Source organism: Lipotes vexillifer, unplaced genomic scaffold (genome assembly GCF_000442215.2).
Source record: "Lipotes vexillifer unplaced genomic scaffold, Lipotes_vexillifer_v1.1 scaffold639, whole genome shotgun sequence".
Lineage (NCBI taxonomy): Eukaryota > Metazoa > Chordata > Mammalia > Artiodactyla > Lipotidae > Lipotes > Lipotes vexillifer.
The window spans coordinates 2,869,197-2,883,586 of NW_006786377.1; the positions used below are offsets into that span (position 1 = coordinate 2,869,197).

At 38.7% G+C, this 14,390-nt stretch overlaps 1 protein-coding gene across 1 annotated transcript in view; it reads right to left on the reverse strand.

Annotated features, from left to right (window-relative positions):
* PLEKHG1 (pleckstrin homology and RhoGEF domain containing G1) overlaps nucleotides 1-14,390 on the reverse strand; it is a 91,460-nt gene that overhangs the window by 39,753 nt on the left and 37,317 nt on the right. Inside the window, exon 3 of the mRNA XM_007458748.1 lies at nucleotides 5,136-5,205. Within this exon, the coding sequence (XP_007458810.1) occupies nucleotides 5,136-5,205 (70 nt within the window). The remainder of the gene's footprint in view (nucleotides 1-5,135; nucleotides 5,206-14,390) is intronic.

The window sequence follows — 14,390 nt, forward strand, 5'->3', positions numbered from 1 at the left end:
ATTCTTCGCAGAGCCCTGATTCCTTTAGGCAGGAAGCAGTATGTGGAAACCACAATCTGAGTTTTAGGGATGCTCTTGCTACTAGGTTAATTATTATTCCTAGGGCTTTTCAGTGGACGAAGCTAGGAATACGGTGTTTTTTTTAAGCTAAAATACATACTTAGTTCATACTAATTCTTGTAATTCAGATTCAGGACTACAGTGTTTTTAATTAGCCTCATTCTTACTCTATATTTTCTTTCTCTTGCCAATTCCAGTTCTCAGTGACACAAATGTAAATATTCATTTGCTTTATCCCACAATATACACAATAATTCCAGAATAACAATACCAACACCATTATATATGATATCATTACTGAAAACAGTTAAGGATGTATTTGTTGTATTTTGTCCATAGCATATTTTTCAGTTGATTGGAATTTCCTCTGTGTGGTCATGCCACAAACTGGATATGCAATTAGACTCATTGTTTCATTTTGCTTTCAATTAAAAAATTTTTTTAAAAATTTATTTTATTTTTAATTTAATTTAATTTTTTAACATCTTTATTGGAGTATAATTGCTTTACAATGGTGTGTTAGTTTCTGCTTTATAACAAAGTGCATCAGTTATACGTATACATATGTTCCCATATCTCTTCCCTCTCGTGTCTCCCTGCCTCCCTATCCCACCCCTCTAGGTGATCACAAAGTACCCAGCTGATCTCCCTGTGCTTTGAAGACTGTTTTCAACTTTAACTTTGGTTTATAACTATGTAAAGTAGATATATGGTTTCAAAGTCAACTCTCCAAGGAAATGTACATTTAAAGATGTCTGGCTTCTAATCTTTCCCATTCTAGACTATTCCCTCCCTTCCCCATCAGGAACCAATTTTTAATCTTACAGTTTATCCTTAAAAAATTTTTTTAAACATACACATTTAAGTATAAGTATAACCTCCCCTATTTCTGAATAAATAAAAACAAGCTATGCCCGTGATTCTCAAACTTGAGTATTAGAATTACCTCGAGGGCCTATTAAAACACAGATTACTGGGTTGCACCCCCAGAGTTTCTGCTTTAGTAGGTTTGGGTGGGGCCCGAGAATCTGCTTTCTAACAAGCTCCTGTATGATGCTGCTGCTGCTGGCCCAGAGACCACACTCTGAGAACGGCAGTGCTATACTCCCCACCCCATCCCCTTTCTAGTAGTTTACAGAGATATTCTTTACTTGCTTTTCCTGCTTTGTACTATTCTATTATGTGGATATACCATAGTTTACTCAACCAGCTTTTTGTTTTGTGGACATTTGGGTTCCTTCCATATATTATATAGTTCTATACATATATTTATATATGCATATGTACCTATACTTATATAAAATATTTATTTCTATATACTGTATAGATTTATAAATTGTAACAATTAGTACTACAAAGCATAGCATCACCTTTGTTGAGTTTCTGTCACTATATCTTTGGAATAGATTTCTGGAAGTAGGATTGCTAGAATAAAGGGTGAATTCACATGTAATTTGGCTACATATAGCCAAATTCTCCTCTACAGGGTCTATTTTGTTTTCCCACAATTACAGGAGTGTCTGTTTCCCCATGGCCTTGCCAACCTAGTAGGCTGCCAAAATTTTAAGCATAGTATTTAAAAAAAAAAAAACTAAATTAATTGCCAAATTCAAAAAGTTAGAAGATAAAAATATCTTGATTTCTGGCTTCTCTTGAAAAAGTATTAGATCCACTGGCCCTGGGCCTACAGTTTCAGGTAACATTTCTGTCCCTGAGACATGAGTACCTCGATGGCTCTGGCCTCCACCTGGGCCCATTCATGCACTGTGTTCACCTGTTTAGCTCCTGAAGGCACTGGAGTGTCCTGCCCGGCTCCAGCGATAAGAAGGGCAAAGTGATTTGCCCAAGGTCTTCTAGGAAATTGACACCAAGCTAGAGCCTCTCCCTGGGTTCTGTTCACACACTTTCAGTTTCTTGCTCCTTTCCTGCCTCCTGCTGCACTCAGCCTGGGATTGAACAACTATCAGGCTGACTTCCTCAAATTTAAGGACTTTTAGGATCATATGGAATACCAAACTTAAACACGATGGCCTCAATGAAAACACTTAAATTACATCATCTATGTGACCTACACACACCTACCCTAATAAAGCCTCAAGGCTTCTGCACAACTGAATTTCTGTGCATTTCGTGACATCATGGCTCTGTTCCTACCTTAGACAGTTTTGATTTAAATCACTGACATATTCTTAATATAGAAGCAAATGCATATTGGATCTTAGATTTATAAGCTCTGTGGACAATTCAAATAATGGCTTTACACAAAAGTCAATAACTCCTAGTTAGTTAATTCCCTAAACACCTACTTCTTAGGATATATGCACACAAGTCCTTTTCAGAAGCATTTAGGGAGAAAGAAGGCAATGACACACAAAAAATTATACAAAAATAGATATTTTCTTCTGGTTATTCAACTCTTTCAAGTTGCAATTAGAGATGATGTCAAAATGAGACATTTAATTATGAAAGAACCAAAACACGACAGTCACGGCTGGCCAACTGAACACACAGGGGATCTGAATGTTTATTGAATGAATAACCAGAGTATAGAAATCTGTATGATTCTAGAGTTTCTTCTGCCATAAGGTCAATTTCTCCCCACCCCACCTCTCTCCTTTTCACACACACACACACACACAAACACACACACACACACACACACACACACACACACTCACTCATTGATTCCTGAGTACGATTCACAGGACACTATGTGAAAGGCTTACTATGTAAATAGCATAGGGGTAAGGTGACACTGACTTGAATGCACTCCAATTACACCAATATCTGATACCAGCACTTTCTTGAGGATCATTTCAGTAAGTGGTGGTGGTGCCTGGCTCCAGTGGGGAGGGGGCCGCGCATCAGGGGAGAGGAGGAGGTTAAGGGGAGGTTGGGTCTCTGAAGACAAACTTCGTCTCCCTCCTTAATTCCGCCCAGGGTCAGCCTGGCTGACAGTCAAGATAAGGGATGGAAATGAGAGTGGAGGTGAAGGCAGGAAACCAAGGAAACCTGTTCCAGGTGTTTCCAGAGTCCTAAGAGTGGAGAAACGCTGAGCTGGGAGAGAGCTCCGTCTGCCTGGTAAGGACTTTCCCCATCCCTCGCGAGAATGGCTTCAACAACAACAGCTCCTGTTGTTATTTTATGGGCAGCAGCAGGTAAGAGGTACTGTATTCTCCTCTTGCTGTCGCCTCTCCATACCACAAAAGCAAGGTCAAAGATGACTCTCTGTGGAAGCCCCAGTGACTCAGATAAAAGCAGATGGCAGCCGCCAGCTTTACGTCTTTCATTAACGGCCTCTCAATTAAAGCAATTTTCCATTCCTCCCCAGAGGTGAGCAACTGGCTATGTGTCAGAAGTGTAACATCTTCCAAATTTCAGGGTGCTGAGTAAGAAGCAGGTTGTGCCAGACCCCGCACTCCCTCACGATTCCCGGCTCACACAGAGCATGGAGCGCTATAATCAGTCTTCTAATTAAACTTGGCAATATCACAATGAGAAATCAGATTTGGGAGCTGGCAACCTGGCACATCAACAAACTTTTACGTGAATAATTAGGCCAGAGCTAAGCGTACGCTGGACCAGCTTTAATCAACATGTGATTACAGTTACCAGTAAAAGCCCCAATGTTTCCAAAAGCTTCTATGTTGTTTATGTGCTGTGGTGATTGTGACACAGCTTCTTTGATATACTCAGCCTATTTTTTTACCCATTTCTTCCTCTTTCGTTTTCCTTCTCTTTTCCAAATTCCTACCCTGCAGGAGAATTCACTATAACACAGGCCGCTTGTGAAAAGAACTGTGTAAGTGTGTGGGCACAAACACTCGCACCCACAAAGTCAGGAGTGTTTTATATACAAGCCCATCAACTACCTTTAAGGAACCACACTTGAGTAGAACCTAGAGTGTTATGTTTGGATTCAAAACCATTGGATCATCAGAAATGACCCTGTGGAACAACCTCAGAGCCCAGCCAGGCTGGGAGGACACCTCCAAGTTCACACTGGACTCCAGGATTCTAAATGAGGTGCTAACTCTGGGCTGACCCCAAAGCACTGTCATGAGCTTTGCTTCAACCTTTGTAGATTTGAAACCACAACTGCAAAAATCCCATGAAGTTTTACTGCAAAAACAATTTCTGCTAGAGGTTTTCTAAACAAAAGCTGTTGAATTTTTAAGAGAAACGTAAGATTCTATATACAGTAGGTAGTATGTCGAGAAAGTAATGCTGTCAAGCAGGGGTCCCCAGTCCCTGGGCTGCAGGGCAGTACCAGTCCGAGACCTGTTAAGAACCCGGCCACACAGCAGGAGGCGAGTGGCGGGAGAGCGAGTGAAGCTTCACCTGCCGCTGCCCATCGCTCCCCATCCCTCGCATCACCGCCTGAAACATCCCCCCTCCAAACCCCCGCGGAAAAACTGTCTTCCATGAAACGGGTTCCTGGTGCCAAAAAGGTTGGGGACCGCTATCGTAAAGGATTCCCTTGTAAGTTTCAGAAGTCTCTCTCTTATCTGGGTACAGAACATAAACTGTCATTTAAGCTTTAAAATTCAAACCCTTTCCTTGTGTTTTTCTAAACCATCAGTGCAACTTAAGAAAAATGTAGGAAAATTAGAGTGCATTTTTAAGATGCAGGAGACTAATTCGGCTCTCTTTATCCCCCTAATGACTCGGCTAGTGCCATATATATATATATATATAAATACTATTTATATTCTAACAGATTTTTGTAACTGGTCTAGTGGTATTGTATATGTATTTATTTTTTTAACATTTCTCTAATCTGGACTCTCCTCAAGCTTAAAGTTTTTCCTGGGAAAGATATGTAACATCATTTAGCTACTATACAAGTTCTAGGACAACTACTAAGTTATTAGCATTTCCTAACTTACTGGGAACTGTGTTTGTTTGTTTGTTTGTTTTCCCTAGCTAGTGGGGAGAAAAAACCCCTCAGAGTGAGAGAGATTAGCGGTGAACCTCAGCCAGTATGGAACACAATGGTCATTTTAACCTTAAAATGAAAACAATGTGTGCTCTGTCTCTGTCTTGGTTGGCTCAGAGAGATGAACCCTGCTTACCTTGGACACAAAGCATTCTGCTATGGCCACAGGATCATTTTCACAGTTTTCCAAGTCTTGCAGAAGTTCACTAATAAAAAAATAAAAGCCAGAATGTATTAGGTTGTGGTCTGAGAGTTGAGGACATTTTAAATAACTTAGAAGTTTAAATATTTATATGGCATTTACAAGGAATCATATTTAATTGGATAACTGAGGACCTCTTGTCATTATATCCAAGCCTTAGATAAGGGACTTGCCCAAGGTCGTGGTGGAGCAGGGGTGTAAACACAGGTCTGACCTGTAACTCTCCCACCCAGAGATAAGCCCTACCTAACGGTTTCAGTCTTCTAGAAGTTTGTCAACATCTGTACGCATGCTCACACATACTCACTCATTCATCCAATAGCTTTCCAGGTACCAGATACTGTGCAAAGCACTAAGAACAAACACACCAGTGAGCCAAGTGAGATATGGTTCCTGGTCTCTTGGAGCTTGGAATCCACTGGAAGAGTCAGACCTTCAGTGAAAAATCACACTGACAAATATAACACTGTACATGGAGATACTGCTCTAAAGGAAAGATGTGCCAGGGGAGGAAATCTCTTTCTTCAGATGAAAATCTATATTATTTTTAATGATTCATTATTTTAAGTAACTAACTGCATAATATTTCATGGTGTGGATGTAGCATCGTTAATTTAACAGATCTCCCATGGCTGGATACAATTCTATAAATGGGATTGCTGAGTCATCGGGCATTCTCAGTTTAAATGTTAACACATTTCCAAATTGCACTCCATATAACTTGGATTGATATGTATTTTGATATGTTAAGTGTTTACTTTAATTAGCTGTGTGTTACATATTTAATAAAAGGTTAAACACTTCTACAGGAATTATGATAAAAATAGTTCTACACTTTCTTGCTTTTCGTTTCCCATTCTCGACTGCCACTCCCCAGAAACACTTTCAACTCCTAGCTCTTTCTGCTGTATGTACCCGTTTCCAAACATGCTGGTAATGCATTTTCATTCTTTCTCAGTTTTAGCTATTTACTCCGTAATTTCCCCAGCTTCCTTTCCTCCCATCTTCTCAACAAGCTCTGTTATGAAATTTAATTAGATTAAAAGTCAGAGTTTACACTTTTTTTAATATTTACTTTATTTATTTGGTTGCACTGGGTCTTGGTTGCAGCAGGCATGCTCCTTAGTTGAGGCCAGTGGGCTCCTTGGTTGTGGCATGTGAACTCCCGGTTGCAGCATGCATGGGGGATCTAGTTCCCTGACCAGGGATCGAACGTGGGCCCCCTGCATTGGGAGCGCGGAGTCTTAACCACTGCGCAACCAGGGAAGTCCCCGGAGTTTACACTTTAAAGACTATGTAAATATTATTCTCAGCTCAGCCTTGGAGTGTACCATAACTACATTTCCTTTCCTGTACAACCATGTTTTCCCTGGAGTTCAAATGCTCTTTTTTTTTTTGCTTTGTTTTCAAAATACACTCCACTAATTTACCTTCCAACTTTGCATCAGAAGTATAACCCTTGTCTCATTGAGTTCAAACATCAGATGATCTACGGGCTGTGTTCTTTCTTGGTGACCTCCCCCCTAGAGCTGTCTGTCCTTCCACTCCCACCTGGACAGGTGCTCTCCAGGCCTGCTGGGTCCTCTCTTCAACACCATCCTGATGGTGCCCTTTCCTAGCTCTCAAGTTGGATGCCTTGTTTCTTAAGACACCATTTAAGCCATTTTGTCTCCTTTGGGAGATTCTACTGCTCCAGTAGGGGTGACAGGCAGTACATTTTCTGAGACTCTTCCTGTTTCAAAATGTTCTCCCTTCACACTTGGCTGATAACATCGATGGATATAGAATTCTTGGTTGGAAGTTATTTTCCCTCAGTTTTCAGGGAGCTATATGCTGCCTTATGGATTCTAATGCTGCTATTGACAAGTCCAATATCATTCTGATCTGTGATATAGGTTCCATGTGACCCGTTTTTCAATTCTGGAGGTTTTTGGCGTTTTCTGTTTGTTAATATGGTTCTGAAATGCTGTGATGGTTGGTGTTGAGGTGGGTCTTTTCATGCACAGAGCCAATTTGAAAATCTGGGAAATGTTCTTGAGTATCAGTTCTCAAAATGACCCCTGGGTTCTTGAGATCCCTTCAGAAAGTCCGTAAGGTCAATGTTTTTATAAAAATACTTTGACACTGTTAGATTTTTTATTTTCATTCTCTTGTGAGAGTACACCGGCCTTTCCAGAGGCCACGTGACCTGTGATATCACAGATGGAAAGTAGAAGCAGATATGAGAATCCAGCTGTCTTCTAGTAGGTCAAACAGTAAAGAGATTTGCAAAAATGTAAAACAATCCCAACACACACACAAATGTTAGTGGGAAGAGTAGTAAATTTTTCTAGAAATTTGTGGATTTATTATCAATATTGAATACATTGATATCTTTTTCTTTTTAAATAAATTTATTTATTTATTTTTGGCTGTGTTGGGTCTTCGCTGCTGCCCACGGGCTTTCTCTAGTTGTCGCGAGCAGGGGCTACTCTTCGTTGCGGTGTGCGGGCCTCTCATTGTGGTGGCTTCTCTTGTTGCAGAGCACAGGCTCTAGGTACGCGGGTTTCAGTAGTTGTGGCACATGGGCTCCGTAGTTGTGGCTCGTGGGCTCTAGAGCACAGGCTCAGTAGTTGTGGCACATGGGCTTAGTTGCTCCGTGGCATGTGGGATCTTCCTGGACCAGGGCTTGAACCCGTGTCCCCTGCATTGGCAGGTGGATTCTCAACCACCAGGGAAGTCCCCATTGATATTTTAATAGTTTCTCAGTTTTAATTTCTGTCATGGTAAATGAAACATCATAAATCATAAACAAAAAAGCTTTTTGGGCACTTAGTAATTTTTAAGCATGTACAGATCCTGTGACCAAAAAGCCAGGGAAACTCTGTTCTTGAATTATGGCTTTAATATTCCCTCCCCTCCATTAGATTAGATACTTTAATCTTTCTCATTCTTCCTCTCCTATTTTCCATCTTCTTGTTTATCATTCTGTCTTCTGAGAGACTTCATCTTTATTTTCTATCCCTTCTACTGAATTTTTTCATTTCTACTATCTGACTTTTAATTTCAAAGTGTGTGTGTGTGTGTGTATGTGTGTGTGTGTGTGTGTGTGTGTGTGTGTTTACATGCTCTCTGGATGCTTCTGATGTTTCTATTCTTATTTTATGGGTGCGAAAATCTTCTCTTATTTCCAAGGAGATGGTGATGATGGATGATGATTTTGGACTTATCTTTCCTGCTCTGTGCTTTATGCTCAACTACCTTTCCTCTGATCATTTGGGCTTCTGTTTTTCTTGTTAGAGGTTCTCCTCAAATACCTGAGAATCTTCATTTATCCTTTCCTGTCTGAAGGAGAGACACCACAATGCCGACCATAAACTCTGCACAGAAGTGGAGCTTTGCATAGGGTGGCTCCTTACTCAAGGCAGTGGTTCTCAAACTTTTTGGGGTCAAGACCTATTTACTTCTTAAAAATTCTTTATGTGGATTATATCAACACATTAGAAATTAAGACTGCTATATAATTTTTAAAAGATCAATTCATTTAATTATAAATTATAAATTTAGTACATGTTAATACAAATAACTTTCTGTGAAAAATAATTAGATTTTATAAAACAAAACAAAATTTAATGAGAAGAGCAGCACTGTTTTACATTTTTGCAAATCTCTAATATCTACCTTAATAGAACACAGATGGATGCTCATATCTGCTCTGCATTCAACAGCCTCACACAAATATGTCATTAGAAAAGGGAGGAGTATTTTAATAGCCTTTTAGGTGAGTATGTATATCTTTCTTTGATAAGACACTGAAACTCAACAAATGGTCGTTTCTTAGAGGTTTGTTGGAGTCTGAAACCATTATATACTATATCCTGTTACATTAAAATCCATTGACGCATCTATCTTGTACTCTGAAAGGAACTTTACCAGTGCATGATTTCAGAATAGTCCCAATTTCAAACATTCTTTCCTAATATTCCTATAAAAACATACCATCTGTAAGATTATTTTTGTTTTGTTTAAATATAGTTCTGATATTTGTATCAATATCTTTTATAGAAAGATGGGTATGATTAAATTAAAGACAGTTGAAATCTAATCATTAGGATCTAAATACTGGATGAAGTAAGAGAAAAGATCAAAGAAAAAGAACAGCCAAGGAAGCAACATATCTGGACCAGTGTTTTCCATTACTGGAGGATGGGGTGCCCTGGATAGAGGTTTTGTATCCAGGTCTTTCAATATAAATCCTCTTTCTGAGCACAGAAGAATTTTGAGCAGAATCCATCATGTTACTTCTCAAGGCTTAATAGAAATACTCCTTGACAATATTTAACTCCCTGTGTTCTCAATGTTATGCTCATCAAGCTACCCTTTGATCTTTAATTTCATCTCCAGATTGAATCTCCTGGTAGGAGGAAGTGTCTCAGGGGACCCACCCAGGCTCTAGTATGGCTCACCTATAAATGAATGGCCTTCATTGCTCAACAACCAGAGCTGGGAGGAAGCTCAGATACCTTCCAGTCCTACCCCTTAATTTTAAGGTGGGAAAACCATGACTCATAAAAGGGAGGTGGCTTACCTTAGGTCATACAGCTAACAATTAATGGCATAGCTGGGGTTAGTATCAGGGCTTTTGAATCCCAGTCCCACACTCTATGATAAACACATCTATTGAAAGATTTGTTTCCTGATCGAATCAAGAAAGCTGAGGGCTAGACTCTGCATCACAGTATCTTCAATCTCATACTGCCTACCTGGAAGGCCTTGTGTGAATCACTTGGCCCGCTTTCCTTTACAACCCTTTTCTAAAATAATGGAAACAGTGAGGAGGAAGTATTTGGATTTCTTTCAAGCTCTGTCATCAGAGCAATCATCCTGATACAGTTGGCCAAGCACCCTGTTTGTTCTCCATTCAACATAGTAATTACTGAAAGCCTTGTGTGTCAGGCACTGCTATAGGCACTGAGGTGATGGGGTAAAGAACATGGACAAAGGCTCTGTCCTATGGTGCTTATGTTCTGATCAGGAGTGATAAGTGTTAATAACTGAAGAAATAAACAACACAATATCAAACAAAAGAAAACAAACGTTGGCAAGGATGTGAGGAATTGGAACTCTTGTGCACTGTTGATAGGAATGCAAAATGGTGCAGCTACTATGGAAAGCAGTATGGAGGTTCTCCAAAAAATTAAAAGTAGAACTACTATATGATCCAGCAATCCAACTTTGGCGTATTTATCTACAAAAACTGAAATCAAAATCTTGAAGAGATATCAGCACTACCACGTTCATTGCAGAAGTATTCACAATAGTTAAAATGTGGATATAACCTAAATGTCCGTGAATGGATAAAGATGAATAAATAAAGAAAATGTGGTATATATATATATATATATATATATATATATATACAATCAATGAAATATTATTTAGCCTTAAAAAAGAAGAAATTCTGTGACAACATGGAAGAACCTTGACATTATGCTAAGTGAAATAAACCTGTCACAGAAGGACAAATCGTACATGATTCCACTTACATGCGAAATCTAAAATAGTCACACTCATAGAATCAGACAGTAGAATGGTGGTTAGCAGGGGCTGGGGGTAAGAGTAAATGAAGGAGTTGCTAAGTAACAGGCATAAAGTTTCAGCTAAACAGGTTGAACCTGCTGTACCACTTTGTAGCTAAGTTAACAATAACGTATTGAACACTTAAAAATTTAAGAGGGTAGATCTCATGTTAAGTGCTCTTATTATAATAACATAAAATTTTAAAAAAAAGAAACTAAATGAGATTTCATTCTTTTACCAATAGAAACTTACACATCATAATACAATATTGCTTAATAAGAATGTTTATGTGAAAAAACAGTAAAGTATTGGTTTTACTGAAAAACAAGAGAAACCCAACAGAATAAGATATTGTACTATGTTAGGAAGGAAATAAAGAGGACAATGTGGTAGAGAGCAACTGAGGCTGGGTGGTGGAGGAGGAGCATTGGGGCAGTCATGGAATGTTCTCTGAGGAGGTGATATCTGAGTTTGGGGAAGGTTGGAAGAGAAAGTCATTTAAGAAATTGATAGTGAGTCTAAGGACAGAATGAACACGGTGTGTTCTTATGGGAGGTGTAGAAAGGAAGCCACTGGCTGGTGTTTGGTGAACAACGGGGAGTGTGGGAGATACAGAAGACGACTAAACATAAAATAATACATCATGTACTATGGGAACCCAGATGGGGCCATGAAATGTGGGAGATCAGGGACTCTATAAAGACCAGACACAGACTGTCATTCTAGAGTTACAGCCTAACGGGGTGGGGACTAGGTTTCTCATTGCATCAGTATAACGAATGAACAACTTTACAAGTACAGTAGCAGGAAGGAGTGAGTCACAGATTGTGTTTTGTACTCAAGCTAAAATTAGAGTCATTCTACCTTCAGGTCTGGGGTATTTTCCCTTTTCCCAGAGCAACTGTTCCAAATATCTCCTCCTTTTCGAGTAGGATTATGAAAAAGAAAATAAGATTTCTTACTTGAGTTCAAGTCCCTTATTTGGATGGGCAGTTAGAGGGAGCACAGTTCTCTTTTACAGAACATATTCCAGGTAACACTTTCTCTGACCACTGATGTGGACTTGAAGTCAGGAATTGTAATACGACCTTGAAGATTCTATTGCCTTACACTGAGCCAGATTCAGGAAAAGGGCCTCTCTCCGTCCAATGTGCAATAGACTCTAAGCACCACTTCCTTTTCCCACCCACGCAACTAGGTCAGCTGGCATTGTAACTTGTTTGCATCCAGAGGCACACATGCATGAGGGAATAGAAAATGGGGTGAGGTTAATAGTACCAAATGCTCCATTAATTTCACTGATACATTAGCACTGGTCTTGAAAAGTCTACAAGAAGAAAGCCTGCAGGTAAAAATATATTTCTACCATTGTGCAGTAGTTGAAGACATTTTGGTGGTGTGAAAAGGCATTAAAAGAAATGATAACTGCCCCCACCTTTCCCTGCCTTATTGTTGTATGTATCCCATGATTTGCTTTCTAAATTACATTTCAAAGGAGAAAAAATAGCATGGCCCAAATAATGTTTTGTCTTAAGACATAAGTTACTTGCTCTGTGATGCTTTTACTAGCCCCTCAGACAAAATTAATTGCTTGTTCCTCAGTTCTCAAAGCATTTTGTTTATTTCCTGATTATATGACTTGTTGCCTCTGCTACACAATGATGTCATTCATCTTTATACTACTAGACTTAGCCCAGTGTTTTAAACACAGTAGTGACCCAACATAGGTATACTGAATAAAGAGAAAGGGTTGAAGGAAAAAGGAAAATTTTACTCTCATCTTTTGAGGAAGGAAGAGAACTTATGATTTTAACTTGCTAAAAAATAATGTAAAAGTAGAATTCCAGTACAGAGGAATGGTCTCTGCTTCCTCACTCTTCATCATTAAAGAAAGATTCAAATTACTGTTTAGATAACTCTTCTGTATTCCAAGAGAGGGATGCTGTGTAAAAACAACTGACATCTCTTCTTTTGTGTGCAGTTAAAAAACCCCCAAATTTTGGGAGTTTAGGGGCAAGTTAAAATGGGGAAAGTGGTTTCTTGGACAAAGCCTGTTTCCTGACCGTTTGGGAATTTCTTCCAGACACCAAACCAGAGTCTTAAATTTCCAGGCTGTTAAAGGGATTATGAGAGAAAGATTTGGCTATAAAAAAGAAAGCAAAAATGAAATCTCAACTGCATTCCAAAACAGTTCATGTTGGAAGATTTTGTGAAATAACAATTTGAATCTAGTAATATGCCAAAACCGAACAAAGACAGTACAAGGGGGACTTCTCTGGTGGTGCAGTGGTTAAGAATCCGCCTGCCAATGCAAGGAACACGGGTTTGAGCCCTGGTCCAGGAAGATCCCCCATGCCGCGGAGCAACTAAGCCCATGCGCCACAACTACTGAGTCTGTGCTCTAGAGCCCACGAGCCACAACTACTGAGCCCGTATGCCACAGCTACTGAAGCCCGTGTGCCTAGAGCCCATGCTCCGCAACAAGAGGAGCCACCACAATGAGAAGCCTGCGCACTGCAACGAAAATAAATAAATAAATTTAATAAAAATAAATAAATAAATAAATAAATTAAAAATTAATAAATTTAATTTTAAAACAGATAACATTAAAATAAGGAAAGTATCTTAAAAAAAAAGACAGTACAAGGAAAGAAATTATACACTACTGTCATTTATGAACAAACATAACAATGTTCTTAAAAAAATACAAATCAAACTCATTATGCATAAATACATGAAACATTATGGCCAGGTAGGGTTTATTCTAGTAGTGTATATATGATTCAAATCAGAAGGCCTATTAATATAATTTGCCACATTATGATTAGGAGAAAAATCATATGCTAATTTTCTTACAGGATGATTATGTATTCAATAAAATTCAATTTTCATTCACACTAAAAACTTAGCAAAATAGAAAGAAGTGTCTATCTAAGTCTTGGAACAAACATCATACTTTATGGTAAACAGTTAAAGCATTACTGCTAATGTCAGAAAAAAGATAAGAATGCCAACATCTAATCAACATTGTACGGAAAGACTTACCCAAAGCAGTAAGACAAGAAAAAAACATAAGGGGTAGAAGAACTGTAAAGGAAGACAAAAAATTCTCCTTATTTTCAGACACTACTGTCTACACAGAAAATCCAAAAGGATCTATAAACCATTATTAGAACTGATGGGACAGTTTAGAAAGTTAGTTGGATATAGTATCAACATATAAAAATTAAAAACATTCCTACATGACAATAGTGGCTAATTTAAAAATAGAAGAATTACTCTAGTCAAAAATAACATGCGCAAAAAAAAAAAAAAGAAAAAAAAATAACATAAAAAAGAATAAATTTTTTAAAGTCACATGTATGAATGTGATGGAGAAACTATTAAACATTATTATAGGGCATTTTAGAAAAGCTTGATTGATGAGATATTTTTACAGATAGGATGACAATATTGCGAAGATGTCGATTCTGCCAAAATTAATCTAAAAATTAAATCGAATTCCAATAAAAGTCCCAACAGAGTTTTTCATGGAACTTGACAAACTAATGCAAAAAAAAAAAATCGGGGCTTCCTTGGTGGCGCAGTGGTTGAGAGTCCGCCTGCCGATGCAGGGGACACAGGTTCGTG